Source organism: Notamacropus eugenii, chromosome 3 (genome assembly GCF_028372415.1).
Source record: "Notamacropus eugenii isolate mMacEug1 chromosome 3, mMacEug1.pri_v2, whole genome shotgun sequence".
Lineage (NCBI taxonomy): Eukaryota > Metazoa > Chordata > Mammalia > Diprotodontia > Macropodidae > Notamacropus > Notamacropus eugenii.
Window position 1 is genome coordinate 19,359,836 of NC_092874.1, and position 26,909 is coordinate 19,386,744.

At 43.9% G+C, this 26,909-nt stretch overlaps 1 protein-coding gene across 2 annotated transcripts in view; it reads left to right on the forward strand.

The window, feature by feature from the left end:
- Positions 1–26,909, forward strand: part of CREB5 (cAMP responsive element binding protein 5) — a 488,110-nt gene that overhangs the window by 86,508 nt on the left and 374,693 nt on the right. For both annotated transcript variants that reach the window (XM_072651024.1, XM_072651025.1), the window contains exon 4: positions 18,261–18,382. In XM_072651024.1, coding sequence (XP_072507125.1) covers positions 18,261–18,382 — 122 coding nt within the window. The remainder of the gene's footprint in view (positions 1–18,260; positions 18,383–26,909) is intronic.

Genomic DNA, 26,909 nt, shown 5'->3' on the forward strand with positions numbered 1-26,909 from the left:
CTGGGGATTCCTGTTCCAAAACAGGTTGAACTAGCTGGCCTCCGAGCTCCTTTCCCACCCTGTGGGACTAGGATTCTCCAAACTCGGTAAGATTCGCATGAGCAGAAAGTCAGGACCAGAATGGGTTTGGGATATACTCATAGATATAGGGCTGGAAGGTCATTTAATCCAGTTTTCTCACTTTGCAGAGGAGGAAACTAAAACTCAGGAAGGAAAAATTGACTTGCCCAAGGTCACACAGTGATGGGATCTGAACCCATATCTGTTAACTCCAAATTATGTTCTGTACCCCACAGTCTTTAGTTGAGCTGAAAGGGAGATAGCCAAGGAGGGCAAGCCTGGAGAGGTAGCCTGGAGCTTGATCATGGGGGTCTTGAATGCCAGACTGGGGTCCAGTCTGTAGATAGTGGGTTAGTAAGTGACTTGCCCAGGATCACACAGCTAGAGTCTGAGGCAAAATTTGAACTCTGGTCCTTGTCACTCTAGCTCCTGCCATTATCTACCTACCAGGTCACCTGAAGTCACTCTGTTCTTCTTATTACCTTTTGCCTATAGGACAATAGGCAAATCACAGAATATGAGAGTTGAAGGTAACTCAGTGGCCATTTAGTCTGAGATAATTAGATTCCTGTAAAGCAGAAGAACATCATGGATGTGAACAGGGTGCCATAGATTACAAGGAATTCTTTTTAGCCCAGTGCCTGGCACATAGTAGGTGCTCATGAAATGCTTGTCGCTTTGTTGCATGCAGAGGAAGATGTTATCCAAGAAATGAATGATGGGGGAAAAAAGCTGTTGCTTGCTGCCTCTCCGGAGGCAATACTATCATATTGTCAATGCAGGATAATACAGAGCAGGGGTTTTGGACATGGGGTATGTGAACTTGGTTTTGGGGGGATGGTTTTGCTAATATTTGGTAACTGCTTTTCAATAGAATTGGGTTTTTTTTGCTGTCCCACGTGCTTTATTTTATTCATTCAAGAACATTCTTCTGAGGAAGGCTCCAGAGATTTCACCAGAGGGGCTGCACAGTGATCATGGATTTTAATTAGGTACCATGGTAATGCTCAGAGAGCTGACTTTAAAATAGGAAGAGTCAAATTATAAAAGTAAAATAAATAATAAAATAAAATAGGAAGGGTTGAATTATAAAAATAAACAGTAAAATAAAATAGGAACTGGACGTAGCATGTAATTGGCCTAGTGAGCTCTCAGGTGAAGAAAGTCCCTTCGACGATACAGATAGGCATCTTCTCTGAAAGTTGCAGAGCTGCCTAGTGGAGGGAGGCTAAGTGGGTGGTCAGGGTTACACAGTCCGTATGTGCCAGAGAGTGACTTGAACTCAGGTCTTGCTGGCTTTGTGGCCAGTTCTTTTTCCAGTAAGCCATCTTCTGGAATTTAAAATACAAATATTCATTTACATCAATTTACATTCTTATTTTTCACACATTTATACCCAAAGCAAGATTGTAGGAGGTACTGTTACACTAGCCATGGATGCCAGGAGAGGAATCACAGTAACTGAATTTACATGCCTTGTCTCCCTTGAGCCTCACAGAGTCCCTGTGAGGTACGTGTTATCAGTGTTGCTCTCTCCATTTTGCGGTTGTCTCATGATTCTCCCCATTTATGGCAAGGATTTACAGAAGAGTTGCCTGAGAGAAAGTCTCTTGTGCAGGTCCACAGAGTAAGTATAGGAGGCAGGAGTTGAACCCAGCTCTCCCTGACTCTGAGGCCAGTACTGGCCCCCATTCACTACAGACAAGGCTGCTCCTCAGAAGTTTCTTCCTTAGCAAGTTGCCAGGACTGTACCCATTGAGGCTTTCCATCTGAGGATCTGCTGAGAAGGTGTGAAGAGGGTGCTTAAGACCTTAAGTGGATCTTCAACAGCTATATTTTTATTTGTCATTTTTTCACAGATCTTCACCTGCTCTTAGCAAATCTTAGGCAGCTTGGGACTGGTTCAAGCTGCTGCCCCTGGGGGTACCCAGAGGAGATTTATGTAGAAGGGGAAGGGGCCCCTTAAACTTGGGAGGAGGTGGGATGTTGAGAAACAGAGTGCAGGGTGGAGCCTGGGGCTGAATGAAGACGCTTGTCTTTTCTTGGAGTATTTAAAAAAAACATTCATATAGGTTCTATATTAATATTGCCAGGTATCCATGGGGTGATACTTCCAGGAAATGATGCTCTGGGAACCTTGAATATTGGACCTACTGGCCATGTTGCTATTTCAGTTTTTCACAGCAAATTCTAATAAGTTATTATCAGGAGACAACTGGAGCAGCTTACCATGCTCCAGGCAGATACGTGAATAATTTAGTAGTCATTTCAGTGATTTTTCAGATGTGTCTGATTCTTTGTGACCCCCATTGGGGGTTTTCTTGGCAAAGATCCTGGAGTGGTTTGCCATTTCCTTCTCCAGCTCATTTTAAAGATGAGGAAACTGAGGCAGACATGGTGAAATGACTTGGTCAGGGTCACACAGCCAGGACGTGTCACCTGAAAAGATGAGTCCAACTTCAGGCCCAGTGCTCTGTGCACTGTGGTGCCCCCTAGCTGCCCAAACATCCACATGCAAACAAGGTATAGGCAGGATGACCAAGGTATTTGAGAATTTCTTCTGGAAACTCCCCAAATTTAGATTGGCTACTCATCTGTAACTTCTAGAGGCAGAGAATGGACTGGAACATTGTCTTCCTGGCGCTCAGGCCAACTCTTATGAAAAACCATACCAAAATAATCCTTGCAGTCATTTTCCTTCAACAGAAGCTGAGATGGACTAGAAATCACCTGTTTTCCAAGCATTTTCAAGGTGTCCTAGGAGAGGCATTCTACCTCAGAAGCACTTGATTGGCAGGAAGGTGACCTCAGTTAGTCCCAACTCTTTCACTACCAACAGACAATGTGGTATAGAGGGCAGAAGGATGGATTTGGCCTGCAGGAGACCTGGGTTCAAATCCTACCTCAGGCAATTGCTAACTGCACGACTTTGGGCAAGTCATGGAAACCCTCTGGACCTCAGTCTCTTTGTATGTCAAATGCAGAAATTTTGACTCGATGGCCCGCAAAGTCTCTTCTAGCTCTCAATCTATGATCTTCAGAGACCATGACTTGTGTGATCTTGGAGAGCCCAGCCCCTCTGGATCTCAGTTTCCTCGTCTGTAAAATGGAAGGGGTTGAACTAGATTATCTTGATGTGTCCTTCCAATTCTAAAATTATATAATTGAATGAGTTGATAGAATCCAGAGCAGAGTGGGGACTAATTCCCCTCTCTTCTGTACTTCCTAGGGCCCCTTCCATTGGTCCTAGCTCAGTGTCCCTCATTGTAATGCCTCCTCACACAATTTGTTGGTGCACCCCAGTGATCTGCAGGCCTTCTTCCTCCTCCCCTGCTGGCTGCTGGCACTTGAGGGGATGGAAATAGACTGTTGGAGTCCATAGGGACCCCTGGGGGCAACTTGTCCAACACCCTCCTTTTATTGAGGAGGAAACTGAGACCCAGATCATAAATCTAAAGCTAGAAGGCTCCTCAGAGGCTAGTTTTACAGACAAGGAAACAGAGGCACAGGGAGGGTTAGTCACTAACCAGATATCACTGATGAGGACTTGAAAGGAGGTTCTGTTACTTTAGAGCTGACACTTTTTTTTTTTTTTACCATATCACTTTTACCAAATGACTGGTCGAAGATCAGACATCTCATCAGTGGGAGAGCGGAGCCTTGAACCCAGGCTTCCTGACTCTCAAGCTCAGTGCTCCAAGACCCACTAGCCCAGGTCACTTCCCAGCACCAGGTGTTTGAAAGCCCAGGTATAGCAGAAGGCAGGCTGACCGCTGGTGATCAGATTTCTTTCTTGCCCCAGCTCTGAACCCTCTAGGGCGAAAAATAGCCTCTTGCTGCCTCACTCGTCAGCAGGTGACCTGGGTATTTTTAGTCCTTGCTAAGATTTCCATCTGTCTGATTCTGACCTGGACTGGCTTGAATTTGAGGTGGCTGCTTGGCCAGAGAGACTCTGTCCTCCAAGAACACAGCCGTAGCACTGTCTGGTGGATTCCTGTATTTTTCTCCAAGCTCATGGTAGACTTTGGTCTCGGTAAAGACAGGCTGGTCTGATGGTGCCACCTGACTCCTGACAGTACAGAGAGGGAATTCAGGCAAAAAGATGCAGGGGGTCCTAGAGGAGGGGTGGCTCAGCTTGGTGTCCGTAAGGTCTAATCCTGCCTCTGACAATTCCAAGCTGTGCGATCGTGGACAAATCCCTTACCCCCACTGATCAGTGATTTCCCTATCTGTAAAATGGGGGTAATAACATCTATTGTAAGGGTTGTCATGAAGCAAAATGCAGCATCAACTTTAAAGTGCTCTGTTAATGTGTCATCACCATGACTTTGTCTCATTGGCTCATCTACCTCCGAACACCCATAAACAGAGAAGTAGGTGAGAGATTAACGCTGGGCCCTGGGCTGACTGCAGGCCTCGATATGACAGCTCCTCTCTCTCCTCAAGGAAGTTAAATTCTATTGGAGGGATGTAAAGTCTTGTACCAACAAGCAAGTGCAAATATGAATCAATCAGCAAACATTTATTATGAGCCTACTGTGTGCCAGGCACAGTTCTATGGGTGCGAGGGCAAGAATGACCTGAAGGACCTTAAGGACCTGAAGGAGCTTAAAGCTTTTAGGGGATCAAATCCATTCAGACCCAGCTGATGCTTGGGAGATGACTTAATTTTGTGTGTGTATGTGTGTGTGTGTGTGTGTGTGTGTGTGTGTCTGTGTCTGTGTCTGTCTGTCTGTCTGTGTCTGTGTGTCCATGTCCCAATTCCTCGTCTGTATAATAGAACATACATTTAATGTATGAAGTAACTATAACAACTGCAGTGGATACAAGTCTGGAACTCTAGAGCCGGGACAATCTGAGTTCCAATTTGATTTCAGATGTGTACTAGCTATATTCACACAGACCATCTGTGCCCAACCTGTGGTAGAGCATGCCAAGCTCATATTGGTCTGATCAGCCACAGCTGACACATTGAAACTTGACACTTGCACAAAGATGTCATTTTGTTCCTCTTCCAGAATGAAGGACACCGACCAACTAGCTATATGACCTGGGCAATTCATTTGTCTCTCAGCCTCAGTTTTCTCATCTGTAAAATGGAATTATAAAGCACCTGCCTCCTAGAGTCGTTGTAAGGATCAAATGAGATACCACACAGAAACACTTTGCAGACCTTTAAACCACTAGACGCACGTTAGCTACTATTATAGACAAAGGAATATTTGGCTATGTGGGGGGCATTCATGTCTTGGGGAATCCCAGATGGCTTCTTGGAAGTGATATCTCTTGAATTTAGTCTTAAAAGGAGCAAGGGATTGTAAGAGGCAGATGTGAGGAGGGAGGGCAGTCCAGCCTTGAGGACCAGCCTGTCCTGTCGTAGAGAGAAGCTGAAAATGGACTGTTGTGCATGAAAGGCAGCAAGCAGGGGTGCTGGACTGGACCACAGAATGTGCCAGAGTGAGTTGTGTATTCAAACTGGAAAGAGAGGCTGGAGTCAGACTGCAAGGTTTGCAATGTCAAATAGAGGTAAAGGGGAGCTACAGAAGGTTCTTGAGTAGGGAAGTGACGTGGTCAGACCTGTGCTTTAAGTATATTAATTTGGCAACTAGGTGGAAGATTTAGTGGTGAAGGGAGAGATGTGACTCGGAGAGCCCACTCGGGAGGCAATTGCAATGGTCCATGATGGACCCTGTAACACTTGAACTAAAGTGGTTGTGGTGTGAATAGACTTATAGGGGCAGACACAAAAGATGTCGAGGAGATAAGATTGCCAGGATTTGGCACCTGATTGGACATGGAAATAGGAAAGAGACCAGGACAGACCTCTCCCTTCCTAGCCTTGATTTTGTCTCCATGGACTGTAGGGAAGAAGTCTGGGAAGGTCTCTGCAGTGTCACAGAGCCTTTGGATCTCTACAGGGTAAATGGTGATGGGAGGGAGTGTCATTGGAGACTCTGAGCAGATTGGACCTGACTGGGTCATTGAGTCTTGCAAGGCCTCTCGCTATCAGACCCTTTCTGTTCTCAGCCATCATCTGAACTTTGGAATCAGTGGGCTCCTGCTGGGGAACAAACTGACCATTCAGACTGTCCTTGTCAGAAAGCTTTTGGATTCCTGAGGCTTGGGGGTGGGGAAGGTGGGGGAGCAGGAAACTTGTCCTACCTTCTGCCATCTCTGTGCCCTTATCATTCTGTCTCTTAGTCACTTGGGTATTCTTCACGATCTAGCTCAAATGCCACCTTCTGGGCGAGGCCCTTCCTCTCTCCCCCAACTACTAATGCCTTCTCCTGGACTGTCTTCCCTCTGCTCTTGTATGCACCCAGTGAGAATGTAAGCTCCTTTAGGGCAGGAATGGTCCTTTAACCTTTCTTTGTATCCCAGTGCAGAGCAGTGCCTGCCACATAGCAGGTTCCCTGTAAATATTTGTTGATGGACTTACTGACCTTTTGGGAACTAGCAGAAAGTAGATCTCTCCCTGCCTTGAACTTTGGCTAAGATGCTCAGTACACTTTAAAAAATTTGAGGGCCTGACATCCAGAAGAGGGTTCGTCCTCATTCTCTCTGGGCCAGGAGGGACAAACTGGAAGCAGTGGTAGGGAGCGGGGTGTTGCAGAAAGGCAAATTTCGGCTTTATGTAAAAGGGAAAAATCTCCTTAATAATTAGAGTTTTCCAAAAATGGAATGGTCTGCTTTGTAAGGTACTGAGTTCTCCCTCCCTGGAGGTATCCAAGCAAAGACTGATTGACCACTTGTGAGATATGGCAGAGAGGAAATTCTCATTCAGGTCTACTTAGACTTGATGGCCTCTAAGGTGCTTTTCAGCTATGGTATCCTTTATGACTGTGACAGTTTCCCTGATTTGTAGGGATTTCAGGACCCATGATGGTCATTCACTAATTAATATTGCATTGTCTGAAAACCACAGTGACAATAATGAGGACCACTGGGCCTCTAAGGCTTCAAGGCCTCTGTGCCTTCACTCATGTGAGTCAAGGTTGTCCCTTTCTCTGGAGAGATTGCAGCCCCTTCATGCTGTCTCATCCTGGATTATCCTTCCATGCTTTCTCCCAAACCCTTCATGCTTATGCTGCCAAGCAGGCCTCCCTCTAGGGATTTTCACATTCCAGGAGGGCACCAGAGCCACCTTGGGCTGCCCTGGACCACCATGCCCCTGCTGTTCACACTTCTCATGGCATTGAGTCTCAGTGTCTCCTTTGCCCTGTCTCCTGCAGGATCTGTGTCAAATTTGTCAATTTCTCCTCATATCTGTCTTTCGCACAGTAGGCATTTAATGTTCATTGAATTAATGAATGGGGAATGAATGAATGGATGCGTAGGGACAGGCAGAGACAAAGAGAAAGGTCCCTGCTGCTCCAAACATTTCCAAATGAATTTGTTCAGTTGTTTTAGGTGTGTCCAACCCTTTATGACCCCATTTAGGGTTTCCTTGGCAGAGATACTAGAGTTGTTTGCCATTTATTTCTCCAACTTATTTTACCGATGAGGGAACTGAGGCAAACAGGGTGAAGTGACTTGTCTAGGGTCACACAATTAGTAAATGTTTGAGGCTGGATTTGAACTCAGGAAGATGAGTCCTCCTGTCTCCAGGCCAAGTACTGTATCCACTATGCCACCCAGCTGCCCTGCAAATGAAAGGTGGGAGTGCTTGATGAAAAAGCCCTCTCCAGTTAAATCTACAGAGCTCTGAAAGTTTCCATGTTGTTGATAATAATGATAACCGTGTTTAGCGTATAGTGCTGTAAGCTTTTCAAGGTGCTTTACAAATATCTCATTTGGTCCTTACAACAACCCTAGGAAGTACATACTATCATTATTTCCATTTTATAGCTGAAGTCACTAAGGCATAGAGAGGTTAAATAATTTGTTCAGGTTCACACAGTTGGTCAGTGAATGGGGCGTCACTTTTGGTCTTCCTGAATCATCCTCCAGGGCCCAGGCCTAGCTGCCTTTGAACTTAAATTTGCTAAGTTAACATTAGCCAAGTTAAAAAGGTAGAGTGAAACATGGCCAATTGGGACTCTAGCAAGAAGAACGATGAAAGATTACCATCTCTCTGTCGTCCTGAAGACTTTGGGATCCCTGAGGGCAGGGACAGTTTTGTTTTTGTGTGAGTGTCTTTGTATCTGTCATGACTAGAACAGGACCTTGCACGTAGCACGGATTGGTTGAGTGAAACTGAATCCAGTCAGGTTGGTACAGTGTGTGGCACACAATAGGTGCTTAATAAATGTTTACTGAATTGAATTGGTAGTGGGCCACACTATCTTTAAAGCCAAGATTTGCCAAACAGATTAATGGTGTCAATAAAACATCATGGGAAATAGTTGAACTTCTGAAGGCAAGAGTTATTTCAGCCCTTCCAGAGTGTCTTAGAAGCATCCATTTTCTTAGAAACCAAGAGGTGCTCGTTACAAATAATTTTTTCCCTATTTACAGCATCTCTAACTCCAAGACGTATTGCTAGACAATCCTCAATTAGCCTACTATACTCAGAAGGAAAAACACAGTGAAAAGAGGAAGGACTTTGGAGAGAGGACCTAGCTTAGATTTACCCACTGTGTGGCCTCGCTGGACCTGAATTTGGACCAGGAGCTGTTGCTTTTTTTATGTTGCTGACCCCTCTGGCCATCTGGTAAAACTTATGGATTTCTCCAAATGATGTTATAAATTTATAAAATAAAATACCTAATTACAAAGGAAACCAATTAGTTTAAGTTATCAAATATATGTGTGTGTGTGTGTGTGTGTGTGTGTGTATTTAAAGCAGTAACAAATTCATGGACCCCACATTAAGAATGTCTGATTTTGATGACCCCAAGGTCATTTCAAATTCCATGTCTCATGATGCAGAAGGCCCATGCCTGTTTTCCTTGCTGGGCCACTGGTGGCTCCTTCTGTTACCAGGGCAGTCCGTTTCAACTCCCTGGGCCTTCGTTTCTTCATCTGTAAAATGATGGGATTGGACCTGATGGTCTCTAAGACCCCTCAGAGGGGGTCTAATCAATTGATCCTATGACGAGTCACTTTACTATCTTTAACCTTGGTTTTTTCATTTGTGAAGTACAGGGGTTGATTTAGAATCTCTAAACCCCCCTCTCAGCTCTAAAGGATGATGCTATAACTCTCAGAATAATTCTTCATTTCAGACCTTTCACACATTCAAACTGGTCTTAACTTTCTCTTGATCTGAGTTAATGAGTATGAATGAATGAATGGATGACCAGATGCTGCTTGGGGTAGACAGAAGCTGATATCCTCAGATCATTTAGTACTGCTTTTTAAAAAGTCCCATTTCCCTGCTCTCTCCCTCAAGAACCCTGGCAGAAGCCTCAACTCCACAGAAGTGAGATTGTTGTTGAGGTCATGAGGCCCCTCGTCCCCTCGGTTCCATGGTGGGTTATCTTGTCCTGTCTCTTCTGCCCAGAGCCTGTCACCTTTCCTCCATGGGGATGGAAGAAAAATGAAACACGGGCAAATCCATAACTTAAGTGCTGTTCTGCAGCTGAGTAAGCTAGTCACCTGTTATTAAAGGCACAGCAGACTAAACAATTCTTCTTTTCAAGGCATCAGGTTTCCAGCCTTAGATCTGTGCCTGTCCCATAGCTTCACTCAGGAGGAATCTTGTCAGCTTCAGCTGAAGAAGATGAGAACAGTCAGACTATGGGAGAACTGGACATTCGAGGGGTCTTGGAGGAGGGTTTCTTAGAGCTGCTGACTGCTCTCTTTCTGTCTCCATACACACACATATATGTATGTATATAGATATGTCACATAGACATGTTAAAGATTAGATTAAAGATTTAGAACTGGAAAGGGCCATCTAGTCAGCTCCTATGGGGACTCCCCATCCCCCCATTTTCCAGATGAGAAAATCAAAACCCAGAAAGACCAAAGAATTTGCTGAAGGTCACACAATAGCAAAGCCAGGATTTGAACCCAGGCTTTCTGACTGCATGCCTAGGACATTGCGCACCATAATATTGTTGTGTGCTGCTTTCCTTTTTGGTCAAATACATTTCCTTCCATTGCCCCTCAAGTCAGTGGAAGCTCCTTCAAGCTTGGCAGACCCTGACATAAGTCTTCCTATGGCAGGAATTCTCAAGGCTCCTTGTTTTGCAGGAAATTAGTTCTTAATTCTCAGAAAGGAATCTAAGCACAGAAGCAAGGCAGGTTTTGTAATGGGGTTCCCTCCTTCCCCCCACCTCCAAAGCTGATTTCCAACATGGCTGTCAAATGAGGAGCAGGGTCCTCAAGAGCTTTGTGATAGGATTGGGAGACTGGTACAAGACTCCCTCTCTGGACTTTTTCCCCTGACTTCTTCTGGCCTTCTCTGACTTGGATGTGCTAGAGCAAGGTTTTGTCTGAAGAGTGAATCCTCGGCATTGATTAAGAGATAGAACATGACCAGCCCACTCAGCCAACAGGGAGTTTGGCCTCAAGAAGAGCCCAGTTCCGACCCAAGTTCTGTTGATTATTACCATTACCTCTGTGAGGCTGGGCCTTCCAGATCAATTGGCAATCATGCTGAGTACTGAATGAGTGCCAAGGACTCAGAGATGAAAATGACAATTGTCCCTGCCCTCAGCCTTGTAGTCTGATTTGGATTCAGAGGCCTGAGTTCAGATCCTGGTTCTGCCACTTGGGTGATATTGGGCAAAACGCTTCCACTCTGTAACATGAAACAGATGGACAAAATTACCTAGATATTTCTAGCTTGAAATGCACAGCCCCTGCAGTGTTGGGTGCAAAGTAGGAACATTGGGAAGAACAGGAAATGGAGCAGCCTCATTAAAAACAATCATGGTGGCCCAGGAGGCATGTCGAGACCAATCCTGTAGGTCCTTTGAACGTCCCTCACTGACTGACCTCACCTTAGCTATTAACAACCCATTGGGCCTAGACTATTATTATCATGCATGCTCCCAAAGCTGGTGAGACTCCCATAGCTAGGGCCTCCTGCGTTTGCTCAGAAAGGTGTGGCTTTCAGAAACCTGAAGTTACAATCAGAGGTATTACCCTCTGATTTTCTGGTCTAATCTAATAAGGGCGGGTGCTTTGACGGGGCCTCCAGTTTTTGGAGAGACATTCTCTTGTTTTCCTCTTCCTTCAGAAACTCAGCTATCTGCATTAAAAATCCTCCCAGCATTTCCTGGGGTCTGGCTGTGACTGATGGAGAGTCATGCTACAGGACCCCACAGCCACTCAAATAAATGAGGAAACCAAATGGAAGCATCAGGAATGGGGACCAACCACTACCAGTCCCAACCTTGCTTCCTGTTGGAACTGACATTAAATGCTCATTTGTGAGAACAAATGATTTTTGAACACTAGCAACAATGAGGCTGATCTTTTCCAAATGTGGAAATAGGTGCCTGTTTTGAATTTCTAAAATGGCATCATATAGGAAAAAGCAGAATGGCAGAGAGGATTGAGAACCAGCCCTGTCTGGAGGAGGGAAACCCAAGGACCAAACTCTTCACTGACATAGACTGAATGTGTGATCTGAGGCCAATCAGTACCTCCAGCTGTAAATTCTTGAGAAACTTCTGACTGGTGTAGGTGGAGGGAATTTCCACAGTAGAAATCCTCCATATGGCTGAAAAAGCAGGTCTAGACTTAAAAAAAAAGGTATATAAATATATTTGTATATATATGTACATATATACAGACATATGTGTATATATTATATAATATTTATAAGTATTGTACATTATAAATATAATATTTATAAGTATGTTATAAATATAAGTATTATATAAAATATAGAGACAGCTAGGTGGTCCAGGAGATAGCATTATCTGTCCCTGGAGTCAGGAAGACCTGAGTTCAAATCCCAGCTTATGGACTTTAATAGTGTGATTTTGGGTGGATAATCCCCTCTTCCTCAATAGCTCCTTGGTTTAAAAATGTTAAAGCACCAGCACACAGAGATACATGATTCTCAAAAGTCTATGTGTCTGTTGGATGAGGCAGGAAGATGACAGAGGTGGGGCACCAACAATGACTTGACCAAACAGCTGCATCCTTCTGCCCCGCTCATCAGACATAGACTGCTTAGGGCTCTGGGCTTCACTCTTCTGGGCACTAGGTCTCAGTTAAAAATTCAGGAGCTTTGTTTGGACTTTGGTAGTACATCTGACCTTGGAGTGACAAATTGAGAACTGGGGGAGATCTTAGAGGCCACTGAGTCCAACCCCCTCATTTTATACATGAATGAGGAAACTGAGCCCTATAGAGAAGTGACTTGACTAAGGTCACACAGTAGCAGAGCAGAGATTTGAACCCAGGTCCTCTGCCTGCAAATCCAGCACTCTTTTGTCTTTTTAGCAACTCTAACATAGTCCTTCAATACTTTACAGCTGCTGTCCTCTCTGTGTGGAAAGCCTTTTCACCACAACAGTTCACAACCCTTCCATGACTCTCATCCTGTGTGGTACTTCTTTGTTTTCCCACAAACCCTCCATAGAGAATCTCCCCATGCATTGGTGAATCTCCCCTTAGACTTGAACAGTTTTGAGGTACTTATTTATGTCCAGGCTATTTATCAGCTACCTATCCTTCTCCTCTCCTTCTCACTGTTGGACCTGCCCACCTCCTTTTCCAGTCATAAAGACTTGGTGCTGGCTTTTTGCACACATAGTCACTGAGCATGGGCAATTCCATCCAGGACATTGCCTTCCATTGACCTTGTAGATGTTACTTCTTTAGAGTTCATGTTGTTCCATGGTTTAGAGATCTACTACATGTCCAGGAGATGCGTGGCATTAAATGAATGTGTTTGTACATGCATGTGTGCGTGTGTGCGTGTGTGTACATGTGGTTGTATAAAGCAGCTTGGGATCACTGAAAGTGCCGAACAATTTTCCAAATCTCATTCCACCCAGTCTCCTCCTGGTGTTCAGGTCTGGGCCCAGCTCAGTGGCCATCTGCAGTACCTGTCCAAGGTCAATTTGCATGGCCATCTGCATCCATCTCAATGCCTTTAACTATACTGACATCCATCAGTATTGAGTAGAGAGACAGAAATATTGATATTGATATTGATCAGTCAGTCAATACGCATTTATTAAGTGACTGCTGTGTGCCATACTAACCACTGGGGGTACAAAGAGAGGACAAAGACAGTCTCTGCCCTTGAGGAACTCACAAGCTAATGGGGAAGCAGCAAGCAGGCAGATATTTACAAATAAGCTATAGGCTGGGGAAATAGGCGATTTGATTGGCAATAATAGGCAATAATTTTCAACAGAGAGGTTGAACCTACATACATACATACATACATACATATACACACACACACACACACACACAGAGGGACCAGTTCTGTGGATTTTCAACTTAACCACACATCTCAGACTGATTAATCCACATTCTTAATCCGCTTAGCTTTACCTGTGTGAATATCTAGACCAATTTCCTTTGCATAATTCTGAATCTTATTGAGGAAAACACGACCTATTTTTCCTCAGAGGTGGGTGAGGTGGGGTTTATTTGTGATGTCATGAATGTAGGTAACTTCTGATATGGAACTTCCCTCTTCTAAGTGTTGTCTTTCCCCATTAAAATGTCTGCTCTTTAAAGGAAGGGGCCATCTCATTTGTTTGTGTTTCTATCCGGTACTTAGCCTAATGTCTGGTACGCAGCAAACATGTAACTCATCCCTCCATCACTGACTGATACAGTTTATCAACTTCTTTGCAACTTAGTGTCTTAGCAGTGACTTGCCAGTATGTGTCAGAGGGAGAATTGGAACTGGGTCTTGCTACCTCCAAGTGTGGGCCCTACTACCCACTAGTAGAAAAAGGGAGTGGACCACGTATTGATTAAGCACCTACTGTGCTACGTCTTTTATTGTATCAGTTCATTTGATTGGAATGATGTTGTCTGCTAATTGGGATCTCCAAGCAGGAACTTCACCAGGCTTGTCCGTATGACCACCCATAGAGGAAATGGAGTGAAATCAAACCAAAAATCCAGATCCCAAACTGACTAAACCAACTTCCTCTTAATGACAAGTGACCTGCTCTGGGCTGTAGCTCTAAATTTTCAGCCAGAGCCTGGATGGGCATGGAGAGAGCTGAGCAGAAAGGACTCCATTGCTCTGGGCATAGGAACAGTGGAAAGATGATTTAGAAGTCCTTGGATCCCTAGGGGATGTTAAGGAGTGTCACATACTGGTATCATTTCAGGTCTGAGAATCCCAGAGAGTCTCATTTTCCAAATGGATAACTGACTTCCTTTCCTCCTTTTTGGTTTGTTTGTGCCCATGTGTGCTCCCCTTTTGAAATGCCATGTGACAGAGCCCTGTGAAGGAAGCCATCGTCAGCAGGGACCAACTTCAAACACCAGTTTCACACCTTGATTCCTTGGCTGATGGGGAGGGGCCATCTGCTCATGTCTATTTTCCCTGTTGGGAGCATAACCCTTTGGGTTGTGAATTGACCCGGTTTGTGTCACTGGCAGTTTTGACAAAGCCCATTCATCCTTACCACCAGATCTGAGTCTCCCAGGCTGTTTAACCCTGCTCTCCCAGAGTAAAAGTCCTGATGGTCTTTAGTGGGGATTTGGGACCTTGATAAGAAGCTCAAACTAATCCTGAGTTGAGAAGAGGAATCAACTCTACTGTGAATTACTCCAGAGTTCAGGCTAACCTTGAGGGAGACTGGAGAAAAGAATTTCATTTAATTAGAACAAAAGGTAAATACTTCAGAGGCCAGAAAAAGTGGGGTCCTTGAAAAGAAAGAAAGAGAAATGCTTTGGCTTTATATAGGTCAACTGTAAGATACCGAGAGTAATAACGATGATGATAAATATAATAACATGTAACATTTACACACTGCTTCAAATTTTACAAAACACTTTACATATATTAGCTCAGTTATCCACACACTCTGAGATAGGGGCTACTATTATACCCATTGTACAGGTGAGGAAACTGAGGCACAGAGGTTAAATGAATTGCCCAGCCTCACACAGCTAATGCCTGAGGGAAGATTCAAACTCAGGTCTTCCTGATTCCATGTCCAGCACTCCCATCTATCCACTGGACCACTTATGCAGAACTGGTTTTAATTTGCTGGGTTCCAGTAAAGAAGCAACCTTCCTGCTCACTGTCTGGAATTTATGGGGAAAAACATAGATAAGAACAACATGACTTCATTAGGGTAAAGAAACTTGAACTTTTTACAAATTCAGTTCAATTCTGTAAGTACTTTTTGAGTACCTACTGTGTGCTAGTTGCTTGGGATATGAAGGGAAAAATGAGATGGCTCCTGGCCTCAAGGGTATTCTCCAAGACAAGTAAGGGAAGTAAGTTCAAAGTCATTTCCTAGATGAGGCCTAGAGGGGGCATTCTGGGAAAGACTGGGCAGGTAAATCACCATGGGTCTCCCGGTCTTCTCTGGCAGCTCATAGTTCTTGCAGAGCAATTATCTAACTAACAGGAAAGCCACTGGTTTGCTTGACTTTGAAAAACCATCATCTCTCTCCATGTCATCCCAACTGGTCCTGGATGATGGCAGACCGGCCTCATTCTCCCCTCCCCTTCTTGCTCAGCCACCAGGTCCTGCCAGTTTCACCTCCATCATCTCTCTCTCCATCCTTTTCCTGGGCACCATTCCTGCTGAGAGCCTTCTATTCAGTCCCCCATTACCTCTTACCTAGATTGGTGTCTTATTTCAGTTCCCTACCCAGCAATCTTACAATCCTAAACTGATCGACTTCTTGTTTCTTAGTCTATCTGTTCTCTTCCATCTCTGTGCCTTTGCTTACTCTGTGTCACTTGGCTGGAATAGAGAGCAGTCATAGTTGCTGCCTGATGGAAGGGAGATCTTTCTTCAAGGTCAAGGTCAAATTCAAATGCCCCCCCCAAGCCTTTCCTGATTTCCTCCTCCCCTATCCCAGCTTAATGTAAAGCCTTCCCTACAGAAATCACTTCTATCTCTTTCTTTAACCTCTCATACAATTATATCCTTATACACAGCATAGTTATTTGTGCATGTCTCATTTCCAGACTTAGATTATAACCTCCTTGAGGGTTAGGGCTGAGTCATTTCTCATCTTTGCACTCCAAGAACCTACGTATACATACGGTGTCTATATCTAGTTCTATACCATTTTTATTGTTGCTTTTTAAAAATACCAGTTATTTTCCCTGATTATCCTTCCCCCCTCCCACATTGAACACTCGACACCCACTAGCTACCAGGACTGTGTTTGATTGGCCGTGTACATCCCATGTCTGTAGTCCCCAGTTCTTCTGTTTAGAAGAGGGATGTGTGCTTCAACCTTCGTTTTCCCATTTCCTATGGTTTTCCTAGACTGAAGTTGGTCATTACAATTAATCAGAGCTGATTGTCTGTTGGAATTGTGGTTGTTCTCCTGGCTCTACTTTTCTCCCCTGTATCTGTTCATACAAAATTTCCCATATTTCTTTGAGTTCTTCATAATCATAGCTTCTTGTAGCACAATATTATTCCATTATATTCACATATCACAACTTGATTGAGCACATTATAAATTCATGCCATCTCAACCCAGTAGGGTCCTCATCACTGCATCTCAAGACATATCTTTTATTTATCTCTAATGAGCTCCCTCTCTGTCACCACCAAACCTTGCCCTACGTCCTGCCCTAAAGGTCCCCTTGCCAGTGTCCTCATCTCTCAGAGGAAATCCTTGACTGCTTTCCCAATAGGATTAAAGATACCTGTTGTGACCTCTTTCATCCCTCTTCCTCAGGAGTTCAAATACTTTCTTAGAAACAGACAATTGCTACCTGTGTGATCCCAGGCAAGAAATTAATCCCCCCATGCCTCAGTTTACTCATTTGTAAAGTGAAGGCTCTTGACGTTCCTTTAATACCTAGATCTGTCATTTTAGGAAACCCTTCTTATCTTCACCTATCATCTCCTTCTCCCTCATCTCAGCAAATAGGGAAGCCTTCCTTCTGGCCAAAGTGACGCTTTCTCCTTGTGACTTCTGAAACCCCTCTCCCTTCAAACACGGGTCTCTCTAGGCTAAAAAGAAAAAAAGAGAACTACAAATCCTTTTGTGGCCCTGCTGTTTCTTCCAGTTTCATAGTTAAACCACCTTCAGCAGCTCCCTAGAGCCTTCTCTGGTCTGATTTCTAGTCCTATCCCCCCTCCCCCGACTCTGCTGTCACCATGGTCCCTTAACGACCAAATTCATAGGCTCAGTGCTTCTCAGCACCCTCCCCTTTACGTGTTACACAACCTCTTTGTACCTGTTTCTTGTCTCAGCACTCAGGCTTCTGTGACACTGGTTTCTGCTGGCTTTTCTCCTAAGGGTTTGGCTCTTCCTTCCCTGGCTCCTCCTCCTCCTAAGAATGGGCAGGCATCCCCTGAGGCATTATACCCCCTCTCCCTCCCTCTCTGCCTCAACCATCCAATCCCATCTTTGTCTAGGGTGTTCAAGTCTGTATATCTAATCCCTCCCTCTCCCCTGAGTTCTCGTTCAGCTTTTCTAGTGACCTTCTGGACACATTACCTGTGTGATATACGGAAAAGAGCGCTAGATTGGAGTCAGAGGACCTGAATTCTAATCCTGACTCTGCCTCTTACTGCCTGTGTGGCCTTGGTCAAGTCATCTGCTTTGTATACCCTGTATGTATCTACATCTGTGCACACCACATGCATATACTGTTTCTCCTTTTAGAACACGTGCTCCTCAAAAGTAGTGGCTGTTTTGTTTTTGGTTGGTATGGAGGAGGCCAGGTGCTTTCTTTCAGCGAGTTGGATATCTCCTTTGTCTTTGTCATATTTATCCTTACATCATTCTTATTTGTGATATCTCCCACCCCCATCATGTCACAAGTGGCAGAATGGATTTGGAGTCAAAGAACCTGGGTTCACATTCTACTTCTGATCTTTGTTCATCAGTGGCAAGTCCCTTACCCTCCTTGGACCTCAGTTGTCTCATCCTTAAAAAGCTCTGGTTTAACTAGACGACCTTTAAGGTCCCTCCTCATCCTAAGTCTCTGACCTTGTGATCCTTTCACCTCAACATCCAATGAAGTGCGATTTAAGTCATGGGCTGGCATAGACTTATTTCATGGTGGGGCAGGGTGTTTTTTATTTTTTATGCTCTGTTTGATTTTGAATCTGAAGTGCGGGGGAGGGGAGCACCTCATTCTAGAACATGTTGCTATCTCTCCTCAGATCAGACCCCGACACCCACTAGATTCCTGAAGAACTGTGAGGAGGTGGGCTTGTTCAATGACATCGACTGCTCCCTTGAGCACGAATTTCGCAAGGCCCAGGAAGAAGAGACCAGTAAGAGGGTAAGTCTGAATTCATGGAAGTTTCCACCCCTACTCCACTCCCAGGCTGTAAACCTTTGTCGCCTCTTAGAAGCCTGTGGTTAGAAACTAGGTGGCCCTGCGGATTGTGGGGAAACTTGGCTTCAGAAATGCTTTATTCATTCCCCCACGTGCTTCCCTGGAGGGACAGGCTCACTGAACCCCTCCTGCTGAATACAGTTTGGGCTGTCCACTCCCCAGCCAGCAAAAGCACAAGGCAAATAAGGCATCTGAAAGATGAAATAAAAGCAGAATCCACATGGTTCCCTAAGAGAACCTTCAGCTTCAGTTTGCTTCCTGCCTTTTTCCATGTGGGATAAGGGGGCATCTGGAAATCCAGTTTATCTAAAGGGTGAGAGCAAACCTTATGCAGGTGAGAATTGGGGGATGACCTGGAAAATGGGAGAATAAGAAAGGGATTCGTATGGAAGGGTCTTTTGGACCCTAGTCTTAGCTGCCCACATGCCTTCTTCTACATCCTGAAGTATCAAACCTAACTTTAGAAAATTGTAGCCAGTGCTAAATTGTTTCACAATGACCGCCTTATAATAGTTTGTGGTCAGGAAGCACGATTTCCCCTTCCTGCTTTTCTTTTTTTTTTCTTGATTTTCCTTGGTATCCCAAAACTTTTATTTATTTATTTTTTTAGTATTTTGTCTAAACCTATAACTAGCCCTTTGGCAGTTTAATGAATGTAATACTAAATCCGTAAATTAAATTTGGTAGTATTGGCATTTTCATTTTATTGGTATGGTGTCACTATGGATACTGAATATTCTTGTGATTGTTCAAGTTGTCCTTGATTTCTTTAAGGAGGAAATTCTTTCTCTAGTATGATTTGGACCCAATGTTGACCGAAGTCCCTTCCAGAAATTCTTTGATTCTGATTCTGGGAGTCTACCTACAATTCTCTACTTCCTTTCAAGGTGCAGGCTGCCTAATGTTGGATGAGCTTTACCTTGTCATGATGACCATTGTACATTATAGGGCTAGAACCGTGGTAGGTGAGCGACTGTGGGAGCAGGACAAAGGGGATTGGGAAGGGTTGTCAGTCATGGGGTCATGAAGATCTCCTGATGAGTTTGGTTAGAAGAGAATATGGAAAAGTCTGTCAGTCAGGGTAGGAAGAGGATTTCCCAGTATTGTTGCCCTATCTCCTCCCCAAATTCCAGTGGGTAGACCTGACTTATCCCACCATCCACAGCTTTCTCAAGTCTACAACAATTTCATGTGCTAAGCACTGGGTAAGGGAAATGTTATGGAATCTTCCACCCTCTGAGTCCATCTTTGTTTTGTTCAAGACCAGAATGGTCAACTTGGCTGGGGGGAAGACATCGCTATGTTGAGTGTATTTCTATAGTACCCTGTCTATGAGCTTCAGGACATTTTCCATGACTCATCTTTTCAGGACTGATTCAGTCAAAGTTTCCTTATGAAGGGTGAGGCCTCATATAATGAAGGCAGCCACTGGCCTTGGAATCAGAAGTTCTGGGTTCTAATACTGGTTGGCCATTTACTGTGTGTAGAACCTTACCTTATAGAACATCTCTGGGCCTCAAATTTTCATCCATTCAATGACAGAGTTGGCTTAGATGACCTCCAATGTCCTAGGTCTATGATCCCATGAGCTCCCTGGAGGATGAAAAACAGGGAGGGGTTTGAGTTGGGGAGGAAAGAAAAATCTAGGTCATAGGCTTTCAACTTGCTTCTCCACCCACACTTCTCCCCACACAAAGAATGAAAACATGGAGACCACACACTCTTATTGCAACATAATCCATTATGTTCTGATGGTCTGCTAGCATGTCCATAAGCTGTTCTTATTAAACCTATGCTTTGTAATTGAGTCCTATTTCTCTTGTACATAACATGTGCTTGATAAGACTTGTTGAATTGAATTCCAGAATTAAATTGAATTGTGAGTATAATTACCCCTATTGACCAGAGGTGGAAATTGAAGCTTAAGTGTTCTGATCCAAGGTAGAATGTGAACCCAGGTCTCTGGACTCAGTGTCTAGGGTTCTTTTCACTACAGATGAAGATTCTGTAACTGTCTCATTTTTTATTTTATTTAAGTCTCCATTGCTTTAGCTTACTAAATGCAAAGGTTTAAATTGTAACTTGTGAGATGAGCTCTTTGTTAAGAAAATAATCTATAAATACCCCAGTGGTTGCCACCAATCTCAGGTTGCTTGTAGGACAGGCACCATCTTCACTCATAGTCTCTTCTGTGGGATTTCGCTTTATCCACTCAGACAGCTCAGGAGCCGGCTCCTCAGCTGGCTAGTCTTCAGAAGCCCTTGAACAACAGTGAGGGTTTTCTACTCCATAAAATGTCAGGGGAGGACAAGGTTATTGATCCCTTAGTTAATTCTTGATTCTCCCACTCTATGAGTCATTCAATGGCATGGACCTTCAAGGTGGCCATCCAGGGTTGGGAACAATTTGTTTATAAATTTAAATGACCTCTATGGGTATTAAGTTCCTCAGCTTCTTCAGAGATGACTCTGTGGCCTGAATTTGAAGGCTAAAAGTCAAATGCGGGGAAAACAAGGGCCCTTCTATTAAACTTGGGATCCAGTCATAGACTCTCAGGGACCTTCCATGCTATCCAAACCAGTGTTGTCAAACTCACATGGAAATGCGGGCCACTGATCCATACATAAAGATCTCTGTGAGCTGCATATCAGCTTAGTTTTTAAATGTAATGTTATCTATATTTTATTTCATTTTTATTTATTTTGCTAAATATTTCTCATTGAATGGGGTCAGGCAGGAGGGAGAGAATTTAGAACTCAAAACCCCATCTGGGGTTTTCTTGGAGTAGTTCACCATTTCCTTCTCCAGCTCATTTTACAGATGAAGATACTGAGGCAAACAGGGTTAAGTGACTTGTCCAAGGTCACATGACTAGTATCCGAGGTTAGATGTGAATTCAGGTCTTCCTGACCCCAGGCTTCCAAACTCTATTCATTGTGCCATCTACCTGCCTTTTGTATTAAAAAATAAATTAATTTTTTTAAAAAAGATCACAAGATTAAAAAAAAATCTACTTTCCAATTACATTTTAATATGTTTGGATGTTACTCAGGAGAGCCACACGTGACCTATGGGATACTGTGTATAGGTCTAGACCAGTCCATCCTGGATGAGATGTCCCCTGTACAAGATCTTGGACAAGTGGTCATCCAGCCTTCATTTGGTGACTCTAAGGGGAAACCTGACGCCCTTTCCAGTCAGGGACAGCTGTAACTTTTTAGGAAGCATTTCCTTATCATAAATTCAAATCTGCCTCTTCACAGCTCCCACCCAGTGCCTTTGAGGGCCAAACAGAATGAGACTTCCTTCTTCCACAAGACAACCTTTCAGGTCCTTGAAGACAGCCAGCCCACCTCATCCTGGGCTTCTTTTCCCCAGGTTACACATGCCTCGTTCTACCAGTCCATTTTCCCATGTCGTGGCTCCCAGCCCTCTTGCACACCTGAACACCTTCTCCTGCTTATGCATCAGGTTACCAACGGCAACAGCGTCAAAGACGCTGGCCTGTAACAGTCCTGTGAGGCCTCACTGAATCGAATTAAAATATAATTGGGAAATAGTTGACAAAGTAAATGAAAATACAATAGAACATAGACAATATTGATATGTGGTTTCCTAAGTCAGTCTTTGGGGTTCTTATGTACCATTTAGTGATATCTCTTGAGTTTGAAATGACTGTTCTCTAGCTTTCCAAAGACATGGCATCCAGAATAGAATATGACCTGAGCAGGATAGGACATAGCAGGGCTATCTCGTCCTGGATCTTGGACATTCTTGGACATTATAATTTTCTTAATGGAGCCTAGGATGGTGTTAGGCTTTTTTTGATTGCCATATCCCTTTAAAAATCATAATAATAATATGCTTTAAAGTTTACAAAGCACTTCACAAATGTTATTCAATTTTATCCTCACAGCAACCCTGGAAGGTAGGTACTCATTTTACAAATGAGAAAACTAAGACAAATAGAGGTTAAGTGGATTGCCTGGGGTCACACAGCTAGTAAGTGTCTGAGGCCTGAACTCAGATTTTCCTGATTTTGGGTCCAGCTCTCTATCGGCTGTGCCCCCCCAGGACTTCTCTACTGACCTTTTTTAAAAAAAAAAACTTATTTATTTTTAATTTTCAGCATTCACTTCCACAAGATTTTGAATTCCAAATTTTCTCCCCATCTCTCCCCTCCGCCCACCCCAAGACTCAACTGAACTTTTGATCCACAATTTACAACATTGACAACAGTAACAAAAAATCCAGATCTTTTTCAAATGAATTTCCATGAAGCAGTTTGTGAAATAATTGTTTAACTCATGTCAGATTTTACCTTTGTGTCTATAAAATTGTTGTCTTATTTGATTCCAGCCAGTTGAGATCTTTTTGGATATTCTCATCTGCCATGGAAATTATTGTTCTTAGCTTGGTGTTATGTACCAACCTGGTAATCACATCATCCTTCTCTGCATTCAAGGCATTGATAAAAAGTGTGACAACAGTACAAGGCCACACCCAGATGGCTTGGGACCCTCCATAGGAGACCTTCTACCAAGTTGTCATCTTTGGGGCCCTCAATGACTGCTCTCTCTTGGGTTCCACTTACTCAGACTCTGACTACCTCCACACTCACTAGCTGTGTGACCTTGGGCAAGTCTCTTAACCCCAACTGCCTTATCCTGGGTCATCTCCAGTCATCCTGATGAATATCTGATCAATGGATTCAGATGGCTCTGGAGGAGAAGTGAGGCTGGTGACCTGCACAGTCCTTCCTCACTCAAAACAAAGTCAAGTGCAAGTCATGGCATTGTTTCTCTGATGGTGTGGTCTTCTTTCAGCAATGAAGGGGGAACACACACATGGATAATAGGAAGGTGGACTTTGAAATGAAGTCTTGTACAAACTGAGCCAATATTCCTTCCCTTATCCTAGAGGGCCTTCTCCTTCTGATTGAATTTGCTTCCCTCCCATCTTTCATTTAACCTGTCAGCCCCACTTTCCTCATCTGCAAAATGGGCATAATGGTAGCATCTAGATTACAGGGTTATGTGCAGATCGAACGCTAACATGTACAAAGTGCCCTGCAGACCTAAAAGCTCTATGTGAATGCTAGTGTTCTTGTTATTGTTGGTAATAATGATTGTGATGATTACTTTAATATTAGATAGTGAGAATGAGCTGGTCAGAGGCATGAATGTGTGTGTGTGTGTGTGTGTGTGTGTGTGTGTGTGTGTGTGAAAGAAGGGGGAACAAGGAGCCTTGAGATGGTCTCCTTTGTCTTGCTGAGTGAAATATAACATTACACCATAACATGGTTTAAGACTCTGAAGATGAAAAGCCCTGTGTATATGTAAGTACTAAGTGTTCCTCTTCTCCCCCAGGACTGTATTTGACTCATTATGCTGACACAGCACGAGCAAATTAGGGCATTTCCATGCACTTGAATTCCTGCCTAAATGATGAAAAGTACAGCCCCTCCCCAGAGGATCTGAAGCTGCTTGATTTATGGGAATGCGGGACCTGCTGCAATCCGAGGATCTCTGGGCCCCCGTTAGAGAGCAGGGGCACTGTGGGGTCAGTGTCAGTCAGAAGGGGGCCTGAGCAATCTGATTAAGCCTGTTAGCTGATAACATGGATGGCTTGGGGGCCTTTGCAGGGCCCCCCACTCCTGCTTTCTCCAGGCACCAGAGTGGGGACAGCTGGTCTCCCTGGAGAGGCAACAGTGAGCTGAGAAAGAAAACCAAGGACAGGCCAACAGGTAACACCCTCAGCATTACCGACTAGCTGGTAGTGCATTCGCCATCATCGTCATGGGGTTATTGATCTAGAGCTGGAAGAGGCCTCAGAGGATCTTACTACAGCTGGACCACCAAGTTCAACTGTCCATTTTACAGATGAAGAAACTGAGGCCCAGAAATAGTAAATGACTTAGGATCGTAGATCTAAAGCCAAAAGGGACCACCAAGTCCAACCACCTTCATTTTACAAACGAGGGAAGTTTCTCTCTGTCTCTCTGTCTCTCTCTCGCTTTCTCTCACTTTCTCTCGCTTCTCTCTCTCTCTCTCTCTCTCTCTCTCTCTCTCTCTCTCTCTCTCTCTCTCTCTCTCTCTTTCTCTCACTTTCTCACACACACACACACACACACACACACACACACACACACACACACACACACACACACACAGAAAAGGAGAGAGGCTATAGCTCAGCTCAAGTCATCAGTAGCAAGGAAGCTTCTAAGACTCACCCTCCAAAACCTAAACGTTTTCTGCAGGTTTTGACGATCTCACCAAATGCATCTAATGCCAGTAGTTGACTGGTGAATAGTCTCATGGGAGTTTCTGCATTTTGAGATGGGGAAAAACAGTCTTTTTGTTGGAAATGTTTTCAGTTACATTTACTGCCCTTGCCCAACTGAGACTGTCTTTGATCTCTGATTTTTTTTTTTTATCAGTCTGGCTGAAAGGAAACACCAATTGACCAAATTACTGGAGTTGACAGTGTGTAGTTTTCCTCCATCAGAATATCCCACAGCCCTTCCCCTGACGTGAAGTGTAAGCTGCCTTCTGGTCCCTGGGTTGCTCCCACTCTTTTCCTTCAAGCCCCATTGTCTTTGATGGGGCCTGGCCCCTGATGACTGTGCATCACCCGTGGAAATGACTGTAGTCTGATTTAAAGAGAGGGATCAGTGGGAAAAAGAAGGGAGTTAGTGTCTCTAGTGGGTAGAATATTGATGAGGGCTCCCAGGATCTGGATTCCATTTCTATTTCTATAACTAACTCTTAACTTGATCTCAGACTTGAGACCTGCTTTTCTTCTGAGTTTACAAATGGCACTGCTAAAATGCAGTGGTTTGGAGTCAGAGAGCTTTCTGATTAGCGAGCTAGTCTTGGGCCAACCGTTTCCCTTCTCTAGACTCCACTTTCCCCCACTATAGAATGGGAGTGGTTGGACTCAGTGGCCTGGCTCAAGATCTCTGACTCAATGAAGATATACTTTTAAATACTAACTATAGTTCTCCAGAGGTCAGAGCCCAAGCTGAGAGCATCCTCTCTTTGCCATGGTAGATAGCTAGGTGGCTCAGTGAATAGACCTCTGGACCTGAAGTCAAGCAGACCTGAGTTTAAATCTAGTCTCCAAACACTTATTAACCCTGGGCAAGTCACTTAGCTTCAGTTTGCCTCAGTTTCCCCATTTGTTAAAAAATAGGCATAATAACAGCACCTACCTCCTAGAGTTGTTGTGAGAACAAATGAAATATTTGTGAAGCACTTACCACAATGCCTGGCACTTAGTAGGCATTTAATAAATACTTGTTTCCTTTGCCTTTCTTCCCTATTATTAGATGCTCTTAGCTATGGTGCTAGGGTTTCTATCGGCAATGTGTCGTGTCAACAGGACTCTAAGGACTCCAGTGGAAGTCAACATGGAACCCACTGGGATTCTCCACTTACACAAGAGACACGCAAAAGAAAATTTCCCCCTCCTTGTTAGGTATTGGATGGATATGGGGCGTCCATTGTCATATTTCCGTGTGCTCAGCTTGATGATTGAAAGTCCCTGGGTGCCTAGTGTGGGATCTCGCACATCAGAGGTGCTTATTGGAGAAATGTTTGTTGGGCTTAATTTGGATTGTCTACAGCATGATGGTCTTAAATTATGAGTCTCCAATTTTATTTTGAGTGTTTTCGTAGCCAGAAGATACTTGGCAAATGGTGACAGCAGTCTTTAATTGCTATTTTTTTAATACTGAGAAACAGAGATTTTGAGAAATTTCAAGAGACATCCCCAAGTTATCAATAATTTTGTTGTTGATTATGGCGATGATAAGAGCCACGAAAGGATATACTGACATTCTAATACTTTTGCTCAATTGCAAATAGCAGTTACTTTGTCTACCTGTATAATGATCCACAGAGCATTAAATAGGAAAATAGAAATTAAATAGAAAAGTATGGCCAGCAGGACAGTGATTTGTCTTAGGACGTTTTCTGTCTGAAACCCGTGAAGGAAAAAGAGAAGAATGATTTTTCTATAGTAATGATGATCATTGATATTTGCACAACACTTTCAAATTTACAATGTGATTTATGTGCATTGACTCATCTGAGCCTGACAACCACACCTGAGGTAGGTTATTCCCATTTTAAAACTGAGGCTCTAAAAAAGCCAAGTGTGGACCTGGGGATCAGGAAATCAGCTCTACTGCTAAAGAGCTTTGTTGCCTTGGCCAAGTTTTAAGCTCCTTGGCCCTTAGTTTTCTCATCTGTATAATGGGAGGGTTGGACAACATGGCCTCGATGTCTCCTCCACCTCTGTGGTCCTGGGGGCCCATGACCTCTCAGGGCCTGAGTTTCCTCCTTTATAAAATGAGGGAGTTGGATTAAAAGGTCTCTAAGGTCTGTTCCCACTCTAGAAGCCTTTGAATCCTGAGTCCTAGCCTGCTGCCTCTCTTAGTGACAAATCCTTTGCTGTCTCTTTC